The following is a 20,018-nucleotide window of genomic DNA, read 5'->3' on the forward strand; positions in this document are numbered from 1 at the left end:
GTTAAAGATTTGTAGACTTATGTGGTGATTTGATTTCTCGATATTTTCTTTGATGAACGTTTGTTTTGTGATGATTAATAAAGCTTGATTAACAATAAAGTTGAATAAAGGTTTGATTAGAATTGTAACTAATAGGGAATAAAAACAACAAATCTTTTCTCGTGAGTGATGGTATTTCTTATTAGATAGGTTTCAAATTAATGTTTGATATTGATTATAGTGATCTTAATGGTTCATTGGTCTACCGCTTGACTAGGATACTCCATGCGATCCAAAAGTTTCATCGACCTATACGCGTCGCCTTGTAAGTTTACTTACTAAGGACCATGCGCGCTAACACTTGCTTTACCAGTATGTGTCTGGCATTGGTAAGAGCCAAAAGCAGCATTTTTTCCAGGCTCATGGTGGGTAGTTAACTCTAACTAATTAATCCATGATGTAAGCTGAAATGCTCTCCTGCTTTCATTGATCGCCCTTGTGTGGTTCAGCTTCTGAGAAGAGGAGAAGGGATCTTCGAGCGACAGAGTGGAAGTGTGCATCGTGGAGGGACAGAGTACATGTCACTACCTCGACACAGCCTGCTGGCTCCTTTCTCACTGTGCCCTACCAGCCCCCGGCATCCCAGCTTGTCAAGGCGGAGGCATCTCTCCTGTATCCCCATGCTCTCCAGCTGGGGATGCTAGTTCTCCTCAGGGGGTCAGCAGGCAGGAAGCTGCAGGAGGCAGTTGGCTGTTCGTTGTTTATCCCCTTCTGTGCCCAGGACGTAATGGTTACGTCCTGAGGCACAGTGCTTGTGTGCCCAGGACGTAACCATTACGTCCTGGGCACAGAGCCCAGAGGGAGTGCTAGCGCTCCCTCTGTGGGGTCCCCCCCACCCTCCCAAGGCAGGGATGGAAGGGGAAGCCCTTCCCCTTCCACCCCCACCCCCCATGTGACGTCAGCATGCGATTGCGCGCTGATTGTCACAGGGCCTCCTTCCATCTCGCTGGAAGCTCAGCTTCCAGCGCGATCGGAAGAGAAATGCAAAGCATCACGTGGGGGAGGCCCAGAGAGGCTTCAAAGGGAAGGAAAGGAATTTCCTTCCCTTTGAAGTCTCTCTGAGCGTTTCAGAAGCCGGATTGTAAAGCAATCCGGCTTTTGAAACGCCCACTAGACACCAGGGATTTATTTTAGAAAATGAAACTGGCATGAGGGAGCGACCCCTTGGGCAAGGGTCGCTCCCAAAGGGGGCAAAAACCACTAGGCACTGGGGATTTTGTTGTTGTTGTTGTTTTACAGATGGGGAGCGACCCATTAGGCAAGGGTCGCTCACCTGGAGGGGCAAATTGTATTTAGGCCATTTCTGCCCGCTTTGGGGGCAGATCAGCCGATTTTAGGTCAATCTGCCCCCGGGGGGGCAGAAACCACTAGGCACCAGGGATCTCTTTTTTGTGCCGTCACGCAAAGGGAGCGACCCCTTAGGCAAGGGTCGCTCCCCGGGGGGGGGGGGGGGAGAAAATTTATGTTAGGCCATTTCTGCTCCGGGGGGCAGAAACCTCTAGGCGCCAGGGCTAATTTTGTTTTGTGTGTTTTTTTGTTTTTTTTGTTTGATTTTTTTTTAGAGATGGGGAGCGACCCCCCCATTAGGCAAGGGTCGCTCCCCTGGTGGGCAAATTGTATTTAGACCATTTCTGCCCCCCTTGGGGGGCAGAAACAACTAGGCACTGGGTATTTTCTTTTTGCGCCAATGTCACGCAAGGGGAGTGACCCCGTAGGCAAGGGTCGTTACCCGGGGATGTTTGGGGGGGTGCTGGGGAATTAATTTTAGTCCATTTCTGCCCCCCTGGGGTCAGATCGGCCTATTGTTATTAGGCCGATCTGCCCCCAGGGGGGACAGAAACCTCTCTTTCTTTTTTTTTAGAGAGGGGGAGCGACCCATTAGGCAAGGGTCGCTCCCCTGGGGGGCAAATTGTATTTAGACCATTTCTGCCCCCCCCTTGGGGGCAAATCAGCCGATTTTAGGTCAATCTGCCCCCAAGGGGGGCAAAAACAACTAGGCACCGGGGATCTTTCTTTTTTTTTTTTGCACCAATGTCACACAGGGGGAGCGACCCCGTAGGCAAGGGTCGCTCCTTGGGGGGGGGGGGGCAAATTTATTTTAGGCCATTTCTGCCCCCCCTGGGGCCGTCTGAGCTAGAGGCCAAAATCCATAGGTAGGCACTTTGTAAAAAAAAACACCTCTGTTTTCTTTTAAAAAATGTGATGTGTCCATGTTGTGTTTTGGGCCATTTCCTTTCGTGGGCGCTAGGCCTACCCACACAAGTGAGGTACCATTTTTATCGGGAGACTTGGGGGGGAACGCTGGGTGGAAGGGAATTTGTGGCTCCTCTCAGATTCCAGAACTTTCTGTCACCGAAATGAGAGGAAAAAGTGTTTTTTTGGTCAAATTTTGAGGTTTGCAAAGGATTCTGGGTAACAGAAACTGGTCAGAGCCCCAGAAGTCACCCCATCTTGGATTGCCCTAGGTGTCTAGTTTTCAAAAATGTGCTGGTGTGCTAGGTTTCCCCAGGTGCCGGCTGAGCTAGAGGCAAAAATCCACAGGTAGGCACTTTGTAAAAAAAACACCTCTGTTTTCTGTGAAAAAATGTGATGTGTGCACGTTGTGTTTTGGGCCATTTCCTTTCGTGGGCGCTAGGGCTACCCACACAAGTGAGGTACCATTTTTATCGGGAGACTTGGGGGGAACGCTGGGTGGAAGGGAATTTGTGGCTCCTCTCAGATTCCAGAACTTTCTGTCACCGAAATGAGAGGAAAAAGTGTTTTTTTGGTCAAATGTTGAGGTTTGCAAAGGATTCTGGGTAACAGAACCTGGTCAGAGCCCCAGAAGTCACCCCATCTTGGATTGCCCTAGGTGTCTAGTTTTCAAAAATGTGCTGGTGTGCTAGGTTTCCCCAGGTGCCGGCTGAGCTAGAGGCAAAAATCCACAGGTAGGCACTTTGTAAAAAAAACACCTCTGTTTTCTGTGAAAAAATGTGATGTGTGCACGTTGTGTTTTGGGCCATTTCCTTTCGTGGGCGCTAGGGCTACCCACACAAGTGAGGTACCATTTTTATCGGGAGACTTGGGGGGAACGCTGGGTGGAAGGGAATTTGTGGCTCCTCTCAGATTCCAGAACTTTCTGTCACCGAAATGAGAGGAAAAAGTGTTTTTTTGGTCAAATTTTGAGGTTTGCAAAGTATTCTGGGTAACAGAACCTGGTCAGAGCCCCACAAGTCACCGCATCTTGGATTCCCCTAGGTGTCTAGTTTTCAAAAATGTGCTGGTTTGCTAGGTTTCCCCAGGAGCTAGAGGCCAAAATCTACAGGTAGGCACTTTGCAAAAACACCTCTGTTTTCTGTGGAAAAAATGTGATGTGTCCACGTTGTGTTTTGGGCCGTTTCCTTTTGTGGGTGCTAGGCCTACCCACATTTTTATCGGGAGACTTGGGGGAACGCTGGGTGGAAGGAAATTTGTGGCTCCTCTCAGATTCCAGAACTTTCTGTCACCGAAATTAGAGGAAAAAGTGTTTTTTGGTCAAATTTTGAGGTTTGCAAAGGATTCTGGGTAACAGAACCTGGTCAGAGCCCCACAAGTCACCCCATCTTGGATTCCCCTAGGTGTCTAGTTCTAACAAATGCACTGGTTTGCTAGGTTTCCCCAGGTGCCGGCTGAGCTAGAGGCCAAAATCCACAGGTAGGCACTGTTTTCTGTGAAAAAATGTGATGTGTCCACGTTGTGTTTTGGGCCATTTCCTTTCGTGGGCACTAGGCCTACCCACACAAGTGAGGTAACATTTTTATCGGGAGACTTGGGGGAACGGTGGGTGGAAGGAAATTTGTGGCTCCTCTCAGATTCCAGAACTTTCTGTCACCGAAATGAGAGGAAAAAGTGTTTTTTTTGGTCAAATTTTGAGGTTTGCAAAGGATTCTGGGTAACAGAACCTGGTCAGAGCCCCACATGTCACCCCATCTTGGATTGCCCTAGGTGTCTAGTTTTTAAAAATGCGCTGGTTTGCTAGGTTTCCCCAGGTGCCGGCTGAGCTAGAGGCAAAAATCCACAGGTAGGCACTTTGTAAAAAACACCTCTGTTTTCTGTGAAAAAATGTGATGTGTGCACGTTGTGTTTTGGGCCATTTCCTTTCGTGGGCGCTAGGGCTACCCACACAAGTGAGGTACCATTTGTATCGGGAGGCTTGGAGGAATGCTGGGTGGAAGGAAATTTGTGGCTCCTCTCAGATTTCAGAACTTTCTGTCACCGAAATGAGAGGAAAAAGTTTTTGTTGGTCAAATTTTGAGGTTTGCAAAGGATTCTGGGTAACAGAACCTGGTCAGAGCCCCACAAGTCACCCCATCTTGGATTCCCCTAGGTGTCTAGTTTTCAAAAATGTGCTGTTTGCTAGGTTTCCCCAGGTGCCGGCTGAGCTAGAGGCCAAAATCCACAGGTAGGCACTTTGCAAAAAACACCTCTGTTTTCTGTGAAAAGATGTGATGTGTCCACGTTGTGTTTTGAGCCATTTCCTTTCGTGGGCGCTAGGCCTACCCACACAAGTGAGGTACCATTTTTATCAGGAGACTTGGGGGAACACAGAATATTAAAACAAGTGTTACTGCCCCTTGTCTTTCTCTACATTTGTTCCTTCCAAATGTAAGGCAGTGTGTAAAGAAGACGTCTATTTGAGAAATGCCCTGTAATTCACATGCTAGTATGGGCACCCCGGAATTCAGAGATGTGCAAATAACCACTGCTTCTCAACACCTTATCTTGTGGCCATTTTGGAAATACAAAGGTTTTCTTGATACCTGTTTTTCACTTTTTATATTTCAGCAAATGAATTGCTGTATACCCGGTATAGAATAAAAACCCATTGCAAGGTGCAGCTGATTTATTGGCTCTGCGTACCTAGAGTTCTTGATGAACCTACAAGCCCTATATATCCCCGCAACCAGAAGAGTCCAGCTGACGTAACAGTATATTGCTTTCAAAAATCTGACATTGCAGGAAAAAGTTACAGAGTAAAATGTGGAGAAAAATGGCTGTTTTTTTCACTTCAATTTCTATATTTGTTTATTTCAGCTGTTATTTTCTGTAGGAAACACTTGTAGGATCTACACAAATGACCCCTTGCTGAATTCAGAATTCTGTCTTCTTTTCAGAAATGTTTAGCTTTCTGGGATCCAGCATTGGTTTCTCACACATTTTGGTCACTAACTGGAAGGAGGCTGAAAGCAAAAAAAAAAAGTAAAAATGGGGTATGTCCCAGTAAAATGTCAACATTTTATTGAAAAATTGGGTTTTCCAATTCAAGTCTGGCTGTTCCTGAAAGCTGGGAAGATGATCTTGCCATCGCAAACCCTTTGTTGGGGCCATTTTCAGGAAAAAAACACGAGCTGCCTTCTGCAGCCCTTTTTTCCCATTTAAAAAAAAAAACAAAAAACTTTTCACTGTATTTTGGCTAATTTCTTGGTCTCCTTCAGGGGAACCCACAAAGTCTCGGTACCTCTAGAATCCCTAGGATGTTGGAAAAAAAGGACGCAAATTTGGCGTGGGTAGCTTTTGTGAACAAAATGTTATGAGGGACTACACGCTAACTGCCCCAAATAGCCAATCTCTGCACAGGAGGGGAAAAGGCCTGGCAGCGAAGGGGCTAGAATGACCTATTCTTCCTATATAATGTACATTTATGGAAACTGGCCGACTATCCAGGGTATTATGGTTGTATAAAATCAGACATATATTCCTATATCTGGCATTTTGCTTACGTTCTGACGATCTCTAGCACAATAGTGAAATGCTTGTTTCCCTTGCCTAATTATGTCCCATGCTTGATAAATTGTCACTTGCTAGAGACATTGTGGCTATCCCGTATATAGATGGCGCCCTTTCTTGACATGCCGGGGAGGTGGAAACATTTAACTTATTTATCAGGCCTCTCCATGTGTGGGTGTGCGTACGTGTGTTGTCCATGTGGCTACACAGCATGTCTCCGGATGAGAAGTGAATGGTGAAGCTGACATATTGTGGTCGATCCGGGCATAATAATCACACTTACTTGACTTAATGTGGATGTCATTGAAAACATCCCTTGTTTTATAGTGGCCTGTCCCTAACCCAGAGTTAGTACTCTTAACTACATGCTGCTACCTATGGAATCGCACTGCGTGTAGACGGTTAACAGAATGTGATGAAATATGAGTCTATCGCCACGTGTTCTATATTGATTACTTGCAATAGCTTGTATACGAGCGCCAAAACGTGAAGAAAACGTTTTTTTTTTTTGTCTAAATGGGTAACAAAAAAGCTTGGTTTGTGTTATGTAGCAGGATGCATTTGTCTTCACATTACTTTCCAATTTTTGTTAATGGTTTTTAAGGGTCAGCATTGTTGGAGTGGGACCTTTTATAATCAATATTAACCTGAAAAGCTTGCAAAATAATGTATAACGAAGCTGCATAGAAAATGTGTTTAGAATAGTATTAATGCACATGTTTGAAATGTGCCCACAGGGAGTGGCCACCAATGTATACGATGACTAATGAAACTGACTAATAATGAATTAACAATGTACTAATGTATGACTTTGTATTAGTATTAAGAGGTATGTATTAAGGTTTTGCTAAATTACTCACTAGGCCTTAGTTAGCAAGGGTCTGGGCCTAGCTGTTTGTTCTCATATTAACCGGGTTTTCTAACGTGCAATGTGCTGCTTTCCTTAAGGACACGACGCTGTACTTTTCCAGAAGGTAGAGAGATTTGTGTAGCCGTAGTAAATTCTTTCTCATGGGACCCGACTTGCTCAAGGAGACATTCTTGCCAAATGCAACAGTGTAATTCGCAACAGGTACAAGGTCGCCTAAACCAAGGGAAGACAATGGAACTACTGACTGGAGTGACTAGTGTAACTTTTCTTACCTGACATTCTACCCGTTGAAGATGTCAATCACAGGAGCCAATAAACTGCATGAGAACTGTCTTAAGTGAAAATTCTAGTAAGGTGAGCGACGGATTATTGGACAAAGATAACAATGCACCAAATATTGCCCAATGGGAAATTAGGGACTTGTCCGGCAACTTTGATATAACGACGTGACACAAGGAGAAATCCGCCATTACTGGACATTCCACCGACCCGTTACCTTGCCGTCTTTGCCCTTCTGAAAAGACCTTGTCTTTTACTCTTAACCATCCTCGCCTTGCCCTTTTCCTGAGATGCACTTCTCCTCCTTATGAGGGAAGAGCCCTTTGCTATGCCTTGCTGATCTTTACCTGCTTATCCTGGCTGATGGCCAATCGACTGCTGTCCTGAGGACGAAGACTGTCACTGTATGCCGTCCCATTTGGATGGGTAACTATCTGCTGATGAATTGTAATTGTCTGTTTGCCTTTCTTTCTAGGTACCAACTGCTCATTTGATAGAGGCCATAGTTAGATGTTTTCTAAATTTGTGTTACTAAATTGTTTTGCATGAAGCCCAACATGCTAATGTCGGGTGCAAATAGACAAATGACTGAATCTTTGCTTTGTTGAATAATGTACTAATGATACTCTGCTAAAGTTGATTCATGTTGATGTCATGCTTTGTTCTAATTTTCATGATCTTTGCTCTGATCAAGTCTTATTCAAGTTGCCATATTGTAGTTTTGTTGATGTGCTTATTGATATTGAGACTAATGAATATGCTAGTAGGTTGTAACTAATAGGGAATAAATATCCAAAATCTTACTAGATTTGTGTGGTTATTCATGGCCAAAGGACATGGTGCGTTCCTTTCTTATTAGATGTTAATGATTAGTTTTATTGATTAGTTATTGTGAATATCGATTTGATTATTGATCTATCAGTTGAGATGTTAAATAGATATCTCGTCCTGAGGAGTCTCCAATCGGGGTCAAAAGGTTCATTGGCCTAAAACGAGTCCCCTTGTAAGTAAATGATCAAAGTTGGGACGCGTTATCAGTTCCACTGAATATGCTGGTGAACGGGAATAAAGCGAAAGTGTTCCATTGAAGTGGATTCCCTTCCACCGATTAGGCACATGGTGAAATTCTGAGCGCCCTGCATCTGGTAAAAAGATGCTTTTTGTAGCATATTGCGTGTCCGTGATGTAGAAGCAAATCACTATCGGAGACTGCTTGGTAAAGGTCATGAGGGCAAAATATTTCACCTTTCAAGGGCGCAGACTCTCCGTAGACTGGGTCCTGAGCATTTTCACTATGGTCGAAACCAGTTGAATCACCAGCCTAGATGAACCTGCTGTAAGTCCAAGGATATTTGCGAGCTTATTTTCCCAAGATCACATTGGGCAAAAGTAGATCCTACTATAAATCAAGAAGCAGTGCCTCTTCCATCTTTCTTACTCCCCGGCGCCTGACTTACTCTGGCCCTTAATTTCTGACTGTTTGCGCAATAGAAGACACAGATTAGGGCACCCAACGGAATAGTTATATGGCTTCAGGGCACCTCCCTTAAACTTACATTAGTTCACCAGCACGCATGCACTGGCTACGATGGTATTAAAATAAGACTGGGCTGTGTAGGTAAAAATATTTTGCCATCGTTTTTCTCTGTCCATTAAGTTTGCCAGGTAGCATCATTACTGTATTTAGATCAATGTTTTGGAATTTGTGTGTGTTATTTGATATCACGGTGTGTAATGTCTCGTTTGTAATGCATGGGCATGAGGTAGAACAGTCATGCAGAAATTGTTTGCCTGGGTCGATATTTCATGGCTCTATAGGGGACGCATCTTGCAATTTGTATCGTTCATGATATTAAGTGTACAAGCGTGAGTTGTAAGTAAGCATCTACCAGTGCTGTGCATGATGGGAAAGCGCCTACATTAGAATAAAAAGCATTGCACTGACCAAGCAAATGGGTCTGGCTTAACTTTTGAGACCTGAGTAAAATACTTTGTTTAAAAAAAATAAAAAAAATAAAAAGCTGGTTGAATTGAAAAAAAACGGATTGTTTTCTGCCTACAGTGCATCTCTGGGGTAATTAATTTAATGCATAAAAGATGTAAAATAAACCCTCATATACTGCAATACAGGCATTCCATAGGAGGTAGCGTGATGTACAAAACACCCAGAAGCATGAGGTGAGAGAGAAATACTCCTCTGAGTGGAGCCAAAAATAACTCTATATATTTTAAAGAATTTTTATTAATGTGTCTTGAGGACAACTGTGCTACCAAGGCAGATCTTTAAAGGGCTCCAGTTGATCCGTACATGGACCAATTGACCAGCTTGTGTGCTTGATTAAAAACAGAAGTAATATCCTCTGTTTTAGGGATGGAAATGATCTTGGGAATCTTTCGCTGCTGGCGTGGCTCCCGAGGGGGTCACAAGATATTGATAGAAAGCATAGAGAGACATTGTGCTTTTTGCTGCTTTTAAAACTGTTTGTCATGACACTAAATTAACTACTATTCCAAGTCAGTCCTTTGATGTTTTTGATTTCTTTCTTTCCTCAGAATCCAGCAAAGAGCAGTTTGCAGCCACAAATATTGCAGAAGAGCTTGTCAAATTATTCAAAAAACAAGCAGAGCATGAAAAGAAAGAGATGATTTTCGAAGTATTGGCACCGCTGGCAGAAAATGGTGAGATCTTCACTGATGTACAGATGAATGTTTGTGTCTTATGTACATCCTGCTTGCATCATGGAAAGATTTACATCATATTTGCATAATGCTTGTTGGAAAGTGGACTATTGGTAAGGGCAGGTAAGTACCTACACCTAGCAATAGGCCACTAACCCCCACGTAGGTCCAGTTGGGCCTCAATAAATTAAACCCAGCTCAGCCCTTGGTTGCTTGGCAATGAGCGACAAGGCTTAACGTAGGAGGCAAGTGTGTAAAGTATTAAAAAATCACAAAACAGTAAATAAGTAAAACAATAAAAATCCAACACCAATTTATAAACAGAGATTATATTTTTATCTTCAAAATGACACTAAAAGCACAAAAATCCAATGTAGGGAACTAGAGATATGATTTTTCAAAGATTTAAAGTATATCTAGCGCTTAGAAGCAACTAGTGCTCAAAGGGTTAAAAAAAACAAAAAGGTCACACTGGACAGGGACAAACGGCAGAGTTCTGGCCATCCATGAGGTTACACTGTTACACTTACTTTCAGAAGTGTTTCTTGATTCGGGAAAGTGGTCCACAACACCAGCCAAGGGTTCAGAGACGCTGGTTTGCCTCTTGGGATCTGGGACTACAACTCCCACAATGCACATCTTCAGCTTATGGAGCTTTTTACAACAGTTGCTCCAAATGTCTTCAAACTTCTGGATCTTCTTCCAAGGGTCCTTTTAGGGTCCTTGAGGTGTCCACAACGTGATCCAAGGTTCCTGAAGTTGTGAGTTGCTCCTTGGGAGTTAGGACTACAGTTCCCAGAATGCACCTGCTAAGAATCCTCAAATGGCCACTGGACACTGGTCAGCTCAGCTCTTCTTGCAGGACCTGATGCAGGGGACTCTGAGCACCTCCTTTGTACCTTTAGCTTACAGGGAGTCCACTTCTGGAGTTGCAGAAACAAGGCAAAGCCCTTTTCTTGTTGAAGCCCAAAGTCTGCAGCCGTTCCAGTCCTTGTGAGTTCAGTGTCCAGGTGCAGGTCAGGGGTCCAGCAGGGCAGTCCTTCTCCAGTATCTTCTTCCAGCCGGGATCTGAGGTGTTGGTGCAGCTCTGCCATATTTATCCTTGCTTCTGGGGTAAAAAGCAGGGGGGTGACTGTCCAATCGCAGGCAGGCCACTACCCCCATGGATGACCACTTCCTGGGAAGTGTGGCAAAAATCAATCCCAGGGAACAACATTCTTTAAAAATCCAACATGGCTGAAATTGATTTTTGGAGGTTACGTGTGGCTGACTCCATTCACTGGTGTGGCTACAATTCCTTAACACACCCCTCTCCTGCTCTCTCTTTATCTAATCAAGAGGGCACCGAATTGTCTGGGGTCGCAGGAATTGTGGTGGAGGGGTCCTGAGCTGCTCTAAATGCCCTTCCCTCCTTTGAAGACCAGTTTGGCTGCTCCCCCCCCCCCCCCCCATCCTTTTTCACCATCTGCTGAGGTGGATGATATCCCCCAGACACATCCTTTGTGTTCAGCTCAGGCCACTTCACACCTCTTCAAGGCAACCTGGCCAGGCTGCCAGAGACTGGCCATTCAGAGAAGGGCACTGAAGAGCAGAAGTTGGCAGCTTCCAGGTAGATTTTTTAAACTCTTTACCTGAACTAGTTATATTAAATCCAACAATGACAAGTTGTGTGATTCATAATACCAATTAATTTGATACCTAACTCAAAGTATCTGGCTCCTATGGGGACTTTATTAATTAAAATAAAGTTTCCCCATTTTAGCATATGGAGCCCATTCACTACAGTGAGAGAAAACACATTTGGCTATTTTACCTCACCATAGCTTATAAAACAATTTTTATAAGGTCCCTGCTTATAGTTACACGGAACCCAACCCTAGGGGCTCCTAGGGCACACCCTAGGGGTAACGTATATGTAAAAATAAGGTAGTTTAAGACTTTTGGAATTACTTTTAATTCAGAGTCGAATTTGCATACACCTTGAGTTTAAGAGCAGCCAGCAAGGCAAGCCTGCCTTTAAAATGACACTGGGCACCTCAGCAGTGCACCTATGGGTGCTCTACCTATGCTGGGGTCCCTAAACCTACATGCCCTACATATAATAAGGACTTATATGTAGGTTGACATAGCCAATTATAATTAGCCTAATTTGCATATTCATTTTACACAGAGCACAGGCGCTGGGACTGGTTTGCAGTACCCAGGGCACCCTTAGAGTCAGGAAAACACCAGCAAAAAGTGAAAAATGGGGGCAAAAAGTTAGAGGGTTTCTGCAAACAGCCCTGTTTTCTCACAAAGTTGAATATGTGTTTTGCTTTGTTTGTATTAGGCGAGGGCCTTGAAACCTGAATACAATTTATGGTCTACATAGTTGGGTTTCGGTTTGGTGTTAAAAGTGGTATTGTGTAATGTAAACCTCTCTGTTGTTGAAGTACTGTAGAGTGGAAAGACTCAGACCACTTTCTTTAACTTGCCTGACTGGATTTAGCGGACTCTGGAAGCGGTATGAATCCCCCTTCTATGCTGATTTTTCCTAAATCCATTTCCCTTAACTTGAATGGTAAACATATCAGTTTGAAGCTACTTTAGCTTCTCTATTCAAGCGTACTATCAGTTACATAACATTGAAAAGGAAAGCTTTCCTAAATGCGTCTCACCAACACTGAGGTGAAACCAACATGTATTTGCCTGAAATGTTTATTTGGACCAGCCCAGACCAGGTTGGTTGGGGTGGGGGAAGTAAACCGTATAGAAAATATGAAAGTGGCAGATGAAAAAGTTGAATTATTCTCAATTACTCGGAACGCATCTCAGTCCACTCTATTTTGTCCGCTGTGCCACTCTAGAGAGAATCCAGCAAAATGCAAGTCATCCTCGATCCTGCTCCAGCAGACCAGACCTTCTCCAGATGGACACCAGTAACCTCATTCCATTACAATTAACAAGCTGAGGTTTAGCGTTATGCTGTACCTAGAGCTGGATAAGGCCACAAATTTAGAGAGAGATCCAAAACAAAAGTCTAGTCACGCTTTAAAAGCCAAATCATGGGCCAAGTCATTAAACAATTTGGCATTCAAATTTCACCGCAAACACCATGTAACAATATGATAAATACTTAATCAAATCAAATTTAGTTATTTCATGAACACCTATGTTTGTTATGCATTAAATTAAGTCACTTTAAAAAAACATGCTTTAAAACAGTTTCCAAATGCAAGCTTTTTCACACCCCCAGTGCTCTGAAAACACAGCCTTCAATGAACCAAACGATGTTAGTTTGTCGTGTTACTGTATAAATTGCCAGCATTGTCACTGTAAGTGTAGAAAAGTTGTTTAGTAAACCATACACACAAGTTTTATTCCAAACGTTCTGAACTGATGGAAGATGCTCTCAGAATCCATTCTCATTCAGAATTGGGCTCAGTGAAGTAAAGGGATTTGAGTATAGTAACTCATTGGTTTGGGGCCTGTTCACTGAGGTAAACTTACACATGAATACATTTACACGTTTAAATTTATTTACTTTTTTACTTTGTACTGACTTTACTTTTTTATTATTCTTCATTTCCAAGAGTAAATGTGCAACAAAGTATGGACTTACATGCCTCCACCTCCTGAATTCAGGGTGTGCAGCCTATTTTGAAGTGTAAAGTTACTAGTAACTTTTTACATGTTAGCAGAGTTAGGTGGAGGCCTCTGCCACTAGGATGGAGTTCTCTGTATGGTAAAGTATAGAGAATTATTCTAAAAAGGTAATAAACTGTAAAACAATTAATACAGATATTTTATGTTACATATTAATGTCACTATGTCGGTCTTGAAAAAAGAGCAAAGCTTAGCATAAGAGAAAGCTGTGAACTATTTGTATGTTTATCTCACTGACTTAACAATAAAAAGAGAGGAAGGGTAGAGGGTCACCACCTCAGTGACAACAGTAATATCAGTTTACTAAAAGAAGTTTGACACTGACTCCAGCGGGGAATGCTGTCTAGTAACCGGTCTAGTGACACGTCTGAGTTGCTGCTTTATTCTGCTGCAGACACACACACAGAACAACAGCTCTCTTTTAGATCTTATATGCTCATCTGTCCTTCATATAGACAGCTTTCTTTTTGGATGTGTACACCTTGCAGAGGGACTTAAGCTATAAATAAAATAAAAAAGGAAAATGAGTAAGATGACTAGCCATTAAGCCATCATGCATTCACTTTTTTTCCGCTTGTTCCTTAAATTGGTTAATTATGATTGTAAACCAAGATGTTTTCTCTCTGAAGCTGTTTATGATCGGAGTTGGAGATCAACAAGGGGTTCCCTTTGTGGACTTAGAGACTAGTCTTTCCCTCGAGGCAGTCACCATCTGGACCAGTACTTTTTCATTAAATAGAGACTGCATGTAAAATGTGTCTCACAACGTTTCTTATGGTTTATCTTAGTTGTCTGACGCTATTTCCACCTGTGATGCATCATTTGGGAAAACATATGAAATACTCTTTAAAATAAAGAACACACTTACAAATAATCCCTAGTTTCAGTATTTTTGTAATATTGTGATATGTTTCTACATATAAAAGCATACAGCTTTTTTAATGCTGCTGTTCCTGTTATTGGTGCACAACTACAGGAGGTATCGTACTTTGTGTTTTCTAAAGGCTGTATGAAATGCAAAAACAGATACAAATATTTATGTAGTGCTACAGCCAACATATTGATGTTTGAACACTTGCAGGTCTGCAGAAGTGGTTGCTCTAACATACAATTTCATACCTTCAGTTAAAGTTTTTGACTATTGAAAATTCAACATGTAAATAAGGAAGGTTGAAGCCAATGTTATTAGCCTTCATTTCTCCTTGACTTGTATTTCAGTTTATGCTCTTTAAAAGCCCAAACAGAACACATACATTTAATCCTGGGTGGTAGTTTTACAAACTACATTTTGTAGTACTTTAAGTAGTAGATAACTATAAATAGATATTCACAAACCTACCCGTGAATATCCCTGTAACTTTCCTACATAGTAAACATGGGAGGGGTGAGGAGGAGAGTTTGGAGAAAGGGGTCTAGGGAGGAGTCACGAGGAGTGTAGTGAGGGAAATATACCCACCCACAAAAGAGTAAGAGCCTGATTATGAGTTTGGTGATCCTAGGACCACCAAACTCAGGGTGGTGGTCAGACCGCCCCAATCCTGATAGTCTGACTACCAGATTACAATCCTGGCAGTTGGACCACCAGGCGATCTCGGCCGAGATCAGGGTAGAGCCGATTCCAATTCCTCAACACGCTGGGCTGGCCGACGGGAATGTCGTAATATAATGTTTCCACCGGTCAGCCTGGTAGAAACATCATAATACAATGGTGGTGAATCAGTCGGCTTGATGGCTGCCTCACCACCGCCGTAGTGGAGTTTGGGTGGTTCAACCCTCTGACTCGTATTCAGCCCCAAAGCCAATTGCTATTTTCAAACTGCACTTCTAAAGTTACTACAGCCATGAATTAACCCAGAACAGTAGTAAATTGTTCCATCTCAAAGCTGGAGTGCATCCAGCACCATACAAAGCCAACCACTGGTGCTGCAGCACTGTTTTATAGAAAGTGATGGAAGTAGGGGCTTAAAATATAACCCAATAGGAAAAGATGTTAAATTACAGGGTTTAAAATATGAATATAAATAAATATAATTTGAGGTTAAAATCAAAAAATTAACAATATCTATTGTTTGAATATAAAATAGTAAACAGTTTATGAAAGTTTAAATTAATCTATTAACCTTTATTAAAATTCATTACATTGTGTTTAATTGTATACATAACTTTTAATAAATATTAATAAATAGTAAACACTTTTTTTTTTAGGTGGGAATTTATTTTTTTACTTTTAACTTGCAAAAATATTATTTATAAAATGGAATTTCATGCAAGTAAAGATTTAATTCAAAATGACGTTAATAGTGCCGTTGCATTTATTTATTTTTTATTTGACATTTCAAATAAATATGTATACATTTATTTACATTCCTGTTTCACATAAACATGTTTTTACTAATTTAAAGTAAAGAAACACTTTTACTTTTTCCTATGCCTTACCACAAGGAGACTCCACAGTTGGAATGGGGGTCTCCCGATGGTAAAATATAGGAAACATTTAAAAAAGTGCATCATCTATTTATTGTCAAATAATTTGTATGCTTATTTTTAATGCAGAACTGAATAAGTCACTGCACTAATCACATAATTTTGAATTAAATATTTGACTTTAAACCATTAAATTAAATCAATATTTTTGGGAAGTTTAAATTACAAAAAATCTAAAGGAATATTTTTATCATCCATTAATTAAGAAAAGTGATGTAATTATATTTGTAAATAATTGTTACATTAACCTTTACATTTAAAATGTTAATATTTTATATAATATATATATGTACTATTTTTTAAATAATGTTACCATTAAACTATATTTATATTTTGAACTAAATTAAATAAAGTTATTTTCAGGGGGTTGGAGACGTACTAGTATACACATTTGAGTAGCAGCACTCTGATTTTGTAAAAAGCCAAAAGTAGTGAAGTTACTCAAAGGTGTAAAAGTTAATTACATGTGTAAATTACTCTTAAGAGTAAGTTATCTTTGTAAATGTCTCTTGTTTGTCTCTTGGTTGTCAATGTTTTCATAGCACAATTTTCTGAGAGGCATTAGGTTGTTTTCATATTGTCATTTGATTGCAATCTTAAGTCTAAAGAAACTGTAAGAAGTTGTGTTTTTGCCTCTATTCAGTTTTTAGCTAAAAATGTTGTTGGCACTCTAGTCATAGTTTAATTCAACTTGTTTTTTCACATTATGTTAGTACATTTCCTACATTTGCCATTCATATTTATAGTATGCTTTTATCACCATTCTTTTGGATATATTTTCTTTACCATTTTTATTTAATTTGACGTACCCATCCAGCTTTGCAGTGTATTAGTTGCCATAAAATGTAGAATTTTTTTATTTATAATTTTTGGATGTCAGGTCATATTGATTTTCATTACCTAAGAGTTGATCTATTACTTCTTTGTCTTTTGGACCTAGCCACATTTGTAGCAGGGTGGGAGGGTCTTGTGCATGAGCCCAAATGCTTCTCAGTCTAAGCACTATACACACACCCTTGCCATTGCAAGCCTTAAAAGGAATGGGTTAGCTATACACAAGAATGACAAGGATATGGAAAACAGGCCTTACCTCTTACTTCACGTGTAAACACCTTTCAAGGTTTGAAGCAACATGAACTGCATACCTCCTTAAGAATCCTCATTCATGACAACACAATCCTTCCCAGACCATACCACAAACAAATACTCTATGAATATACAAATGGAGTAGGGTCTTGCTCGTCTAACTGAAAGCACTCCAAGACCTCGGTACTGCTAAAGCAGATACGTTAATTAGAAATATTAATGAGTGTTTATACATTTTGAATAATAAAAAAATGTAGAAATAAATAACGTAGGTAATTAATATGCACGTTTGAAAATGGGCCCATGGAGAGTGGTCACGAAGAGTCACAAATTATATTAAAAAAGCAACTAATATATGTAATATTGAAAATGTATTAAAATGTAGCAGTATGTCATATTGAGATATATAATGTATGTTTTGCATTATATTATAGAGCTAACTCAGCTGAAGTTGTGGCCTAGTTTTGCCAGGCCTCATGCAGAAGCTGAAATATTAACACAATGTAGAGAAGCTAATGTGCTGAACTGTCCATGAACCGCTCGTTGTTTAATAAATCTAATTAGTCAAAATTCTCTGCAATGAACCGACGAACATGAGATGACGGAATTATAGTTTGTATCCAACCCGGTGTAAAGCAGATGGGATGTACTTTCCCAGGACTCTAACAATGGAGTCACTGACTGGAGAAGAAGATGCAACATTTTTGATACCTGACGAGCCGGATGATGAGGACATCGTACAGTGAACCAATCGACACCTTGAGAACTGTGTAATATTAGAATTCATAGATTTGAAAAACTAAGATTATTGGATAGTCATAACTGGTGATTAGCGGAAAAATTAGGAATTGGGGGATAGTGTGGGTGACTTTGATATAACGATGTGACAGAGGGAAAAATCTTCAGACCTTATTCTGAAATTGATGTGATATTGGGGCGGAAGAGATTCAAGATTCTGTCATTGGGCTCAAGTTCTTGAGAGCCTGATGAAATGCTGATCGATTGATGACCTGAAGACGAAGACTGCCTTTGTTGTTGATCCATACCGAGGATAGGTAGCTATGACAATGTGACTGAATTACCTTGTGCCTTTTTTTTCTAGGTACCAACTGCGCTGTCTATGTAGTTTTCTCCTAAGCTAGATGTTTTTTCCAAATTCATGTTCTAAACAGTTTTTCACATGAAGTCCCACATGCTTATGCTAATCTGGGTTAGGTAGGGTTCCTATTCTGAGACGTTGACATAAACAGTGACAAATAATTGATGGACTGATTTGCTGAACTACTCATTTTGACATATTCATCATTATTGGCTTACGTTGAAGCATTAGAACGCATGTTTTCTTGATTAATGTCCTGTTTGTTGATTATTGTATTGAATATTAATTGTTGATGGCATTGGTTATTACATGACTAGGATACTCCATGCGAATCAAAAGGTTCATCGACCTACATGCGCCCCCTTGTAAGTTTACTTATTAAGGACCAGGCGCGCTAGCAGTTTTTGGTAGCAGCTTGATGGTTTGTTTCCTTGGAGAACTAGTTATGTAGTGACCATGGTTATGGTGGTAGGGTGAGTTAGGGTTAGTTATTCTTTATAACTTCACTTCATATGTGTGTGGCATTTTGTGCTAAAAAATTGTCCACATGGTTGTTGGTGATGTACGGACCCTGCGTGGTCTAAGACTACGGAGTATATTGACAAGTGTAGGAGACACTTGGTTATATGTTGTAATGTCTGGTTTAGTAGGTTGATCGGGCATTGTGAACAAGTCGGTGTGTAAGTTAAGTGAGTAGGAGAAGTTTTCGACTGAGATTTGGCGAGTCTTATGTGCACCAGGACAGACCCATTGACCAGTTGAGAGTAAAATTTGCGGGTTGAATTTTGCTTACGGATGTGGGAGACTTAGAAAGAGGAATAGCTGCATGAGCGAAAGGGCCATCAGTGAAAATCCGTAAGGTCTCTGAAGCGATTGTGTACCTTCCTGTAGTAAACCAGCTGGTTTGTTTTGGTTATTGGTTTTTTGGTTAGTGCTCGCAATAATCTGCATTAGTTTTGTGTGAGTTGGAGTTTCGGAGGACAAGCCGCAAGACTTTGTCAGCCACAGTGTGTGAGTGTGACGTCAAAGTGAGCTACGCTGGGATAGGTTGGTTAGTGAGAAGAGTCGCAAACGGATTGGCAGCCGTCCGTGAGAGACAATTGGTTGAGAAAGCGAGTGAAGGGAATCCTGGGAGTAAAAGTCATTTCCTTATTGAGTCGAATAAATACAACAGAGAAAGATGAAGTTTTTCAAAGGGTTTAGGAGTAACTTGAAGGGTGATACATACATTAAGGCGACAGTAGGGAAGCCTACCCCACCGGAAAATTCTCTGGCATATATTGTGATGGAGGAGCGAGGTGCCGTGCCATGTCTTTGGTTAAAGCAGTGGTGCAAATTGACCAAGAAACAGGGAGCTTTAGCGTTTCCAGAGCATCGAACGTTTAATTTAAGAATCTTAGATCAGTTGCGAATGACACTGTATGAGACAAAGCCTCTTCCGAGACTAGCAAAGTTTGAGACATTAGCGGTTTGGGAGCTCATAGCAAGACAGCAGCAAGAAATCAAATTCCAGAGAAGAACAAGGAAGGTAGAGAAGTCCCTAGCAAAGGCGAGATGGGATTGGGAACAGAAGAGATGGAGAACAGCTACATTGCAGGATGTTAAGTTGTTTCCTGCTATCACAGAGGAAGATGAGTCGGAAGGGAAAGAGGAGACTAGCAAAAGTGATAAGAGTTTGTCAGGGAGTAAAAAGAAGAAAAAGTCTTACATAGTGGAAGAAGACTTGGATGTCGAGGATCTTATTACTCAGATGTTGAGGGACCGACCTCCACCATATGCGGTGCATGAGGGGGGGTCCAAGTACTAGTTCTGCTCCAACTGCCGCAGCTCAAGTGTTGGGGACAGCGGGACCAGTGCAAACAGATAATGGACAGGTACAGGGGGTAGTACAGAGTACTCCTAATGCAGTAACTACTTTGGTAGTCCAAGCGCAGATGCACCCACCACCGATACAGAGAATTTATCCAGAGATACCGATTCTCAAGACAACCTCATACTTAGTGGTGCCTACAGAGCAAGTGGTTCCGAGGCCGATGTTAATTCAGACTGAACTGACTCCAATGTTGATGCGTCAGGCACATCCACAGGGCT

At 41.5% G+C, this 20,018-nt stretch overlaps 1 protein-coding gene across 2 annotated transcripts in view; it reads left to right on the forward strand.

The window, feature by feature from the left end:
* RAP1GDS1 (Rap1 GTPase-GDP dissociation stimulator 1) overlaps positions 1-20,018 on the forward strand; it is a 625,331-nt gene that overhangs the window by 444,527 nt on the left and 160,786 nt on the right. For both annotated transcript variants that reach the window (XM_069238277.1, XM_069238286.1), the window contains one exon: positions 9,488-9,613. In XM_069238277.1, the coding sequence (XP_069094378.1) occupies positions 9,488-9,613 (126 nt within the window). The remainder of the gene's footprint in view (positions 1-9,487; positions 9,614-20,018) is intronic.

Source organism: Pleurodeles waltl, chromosome 1_2, assembly GCF_031143425.1.
Source record: "Pleurodeles waltl isolate 20211129_DDA chromosome 1_2, aPleWal1.hap1.20221129, whole genome shotgun sequence".
Lineage (NCBI taxonomy): Eukaryota > Metazoa > Chordata > Amphibia > Caudata > Salamandridae > Pleurodeles > Pleurodeles waltl.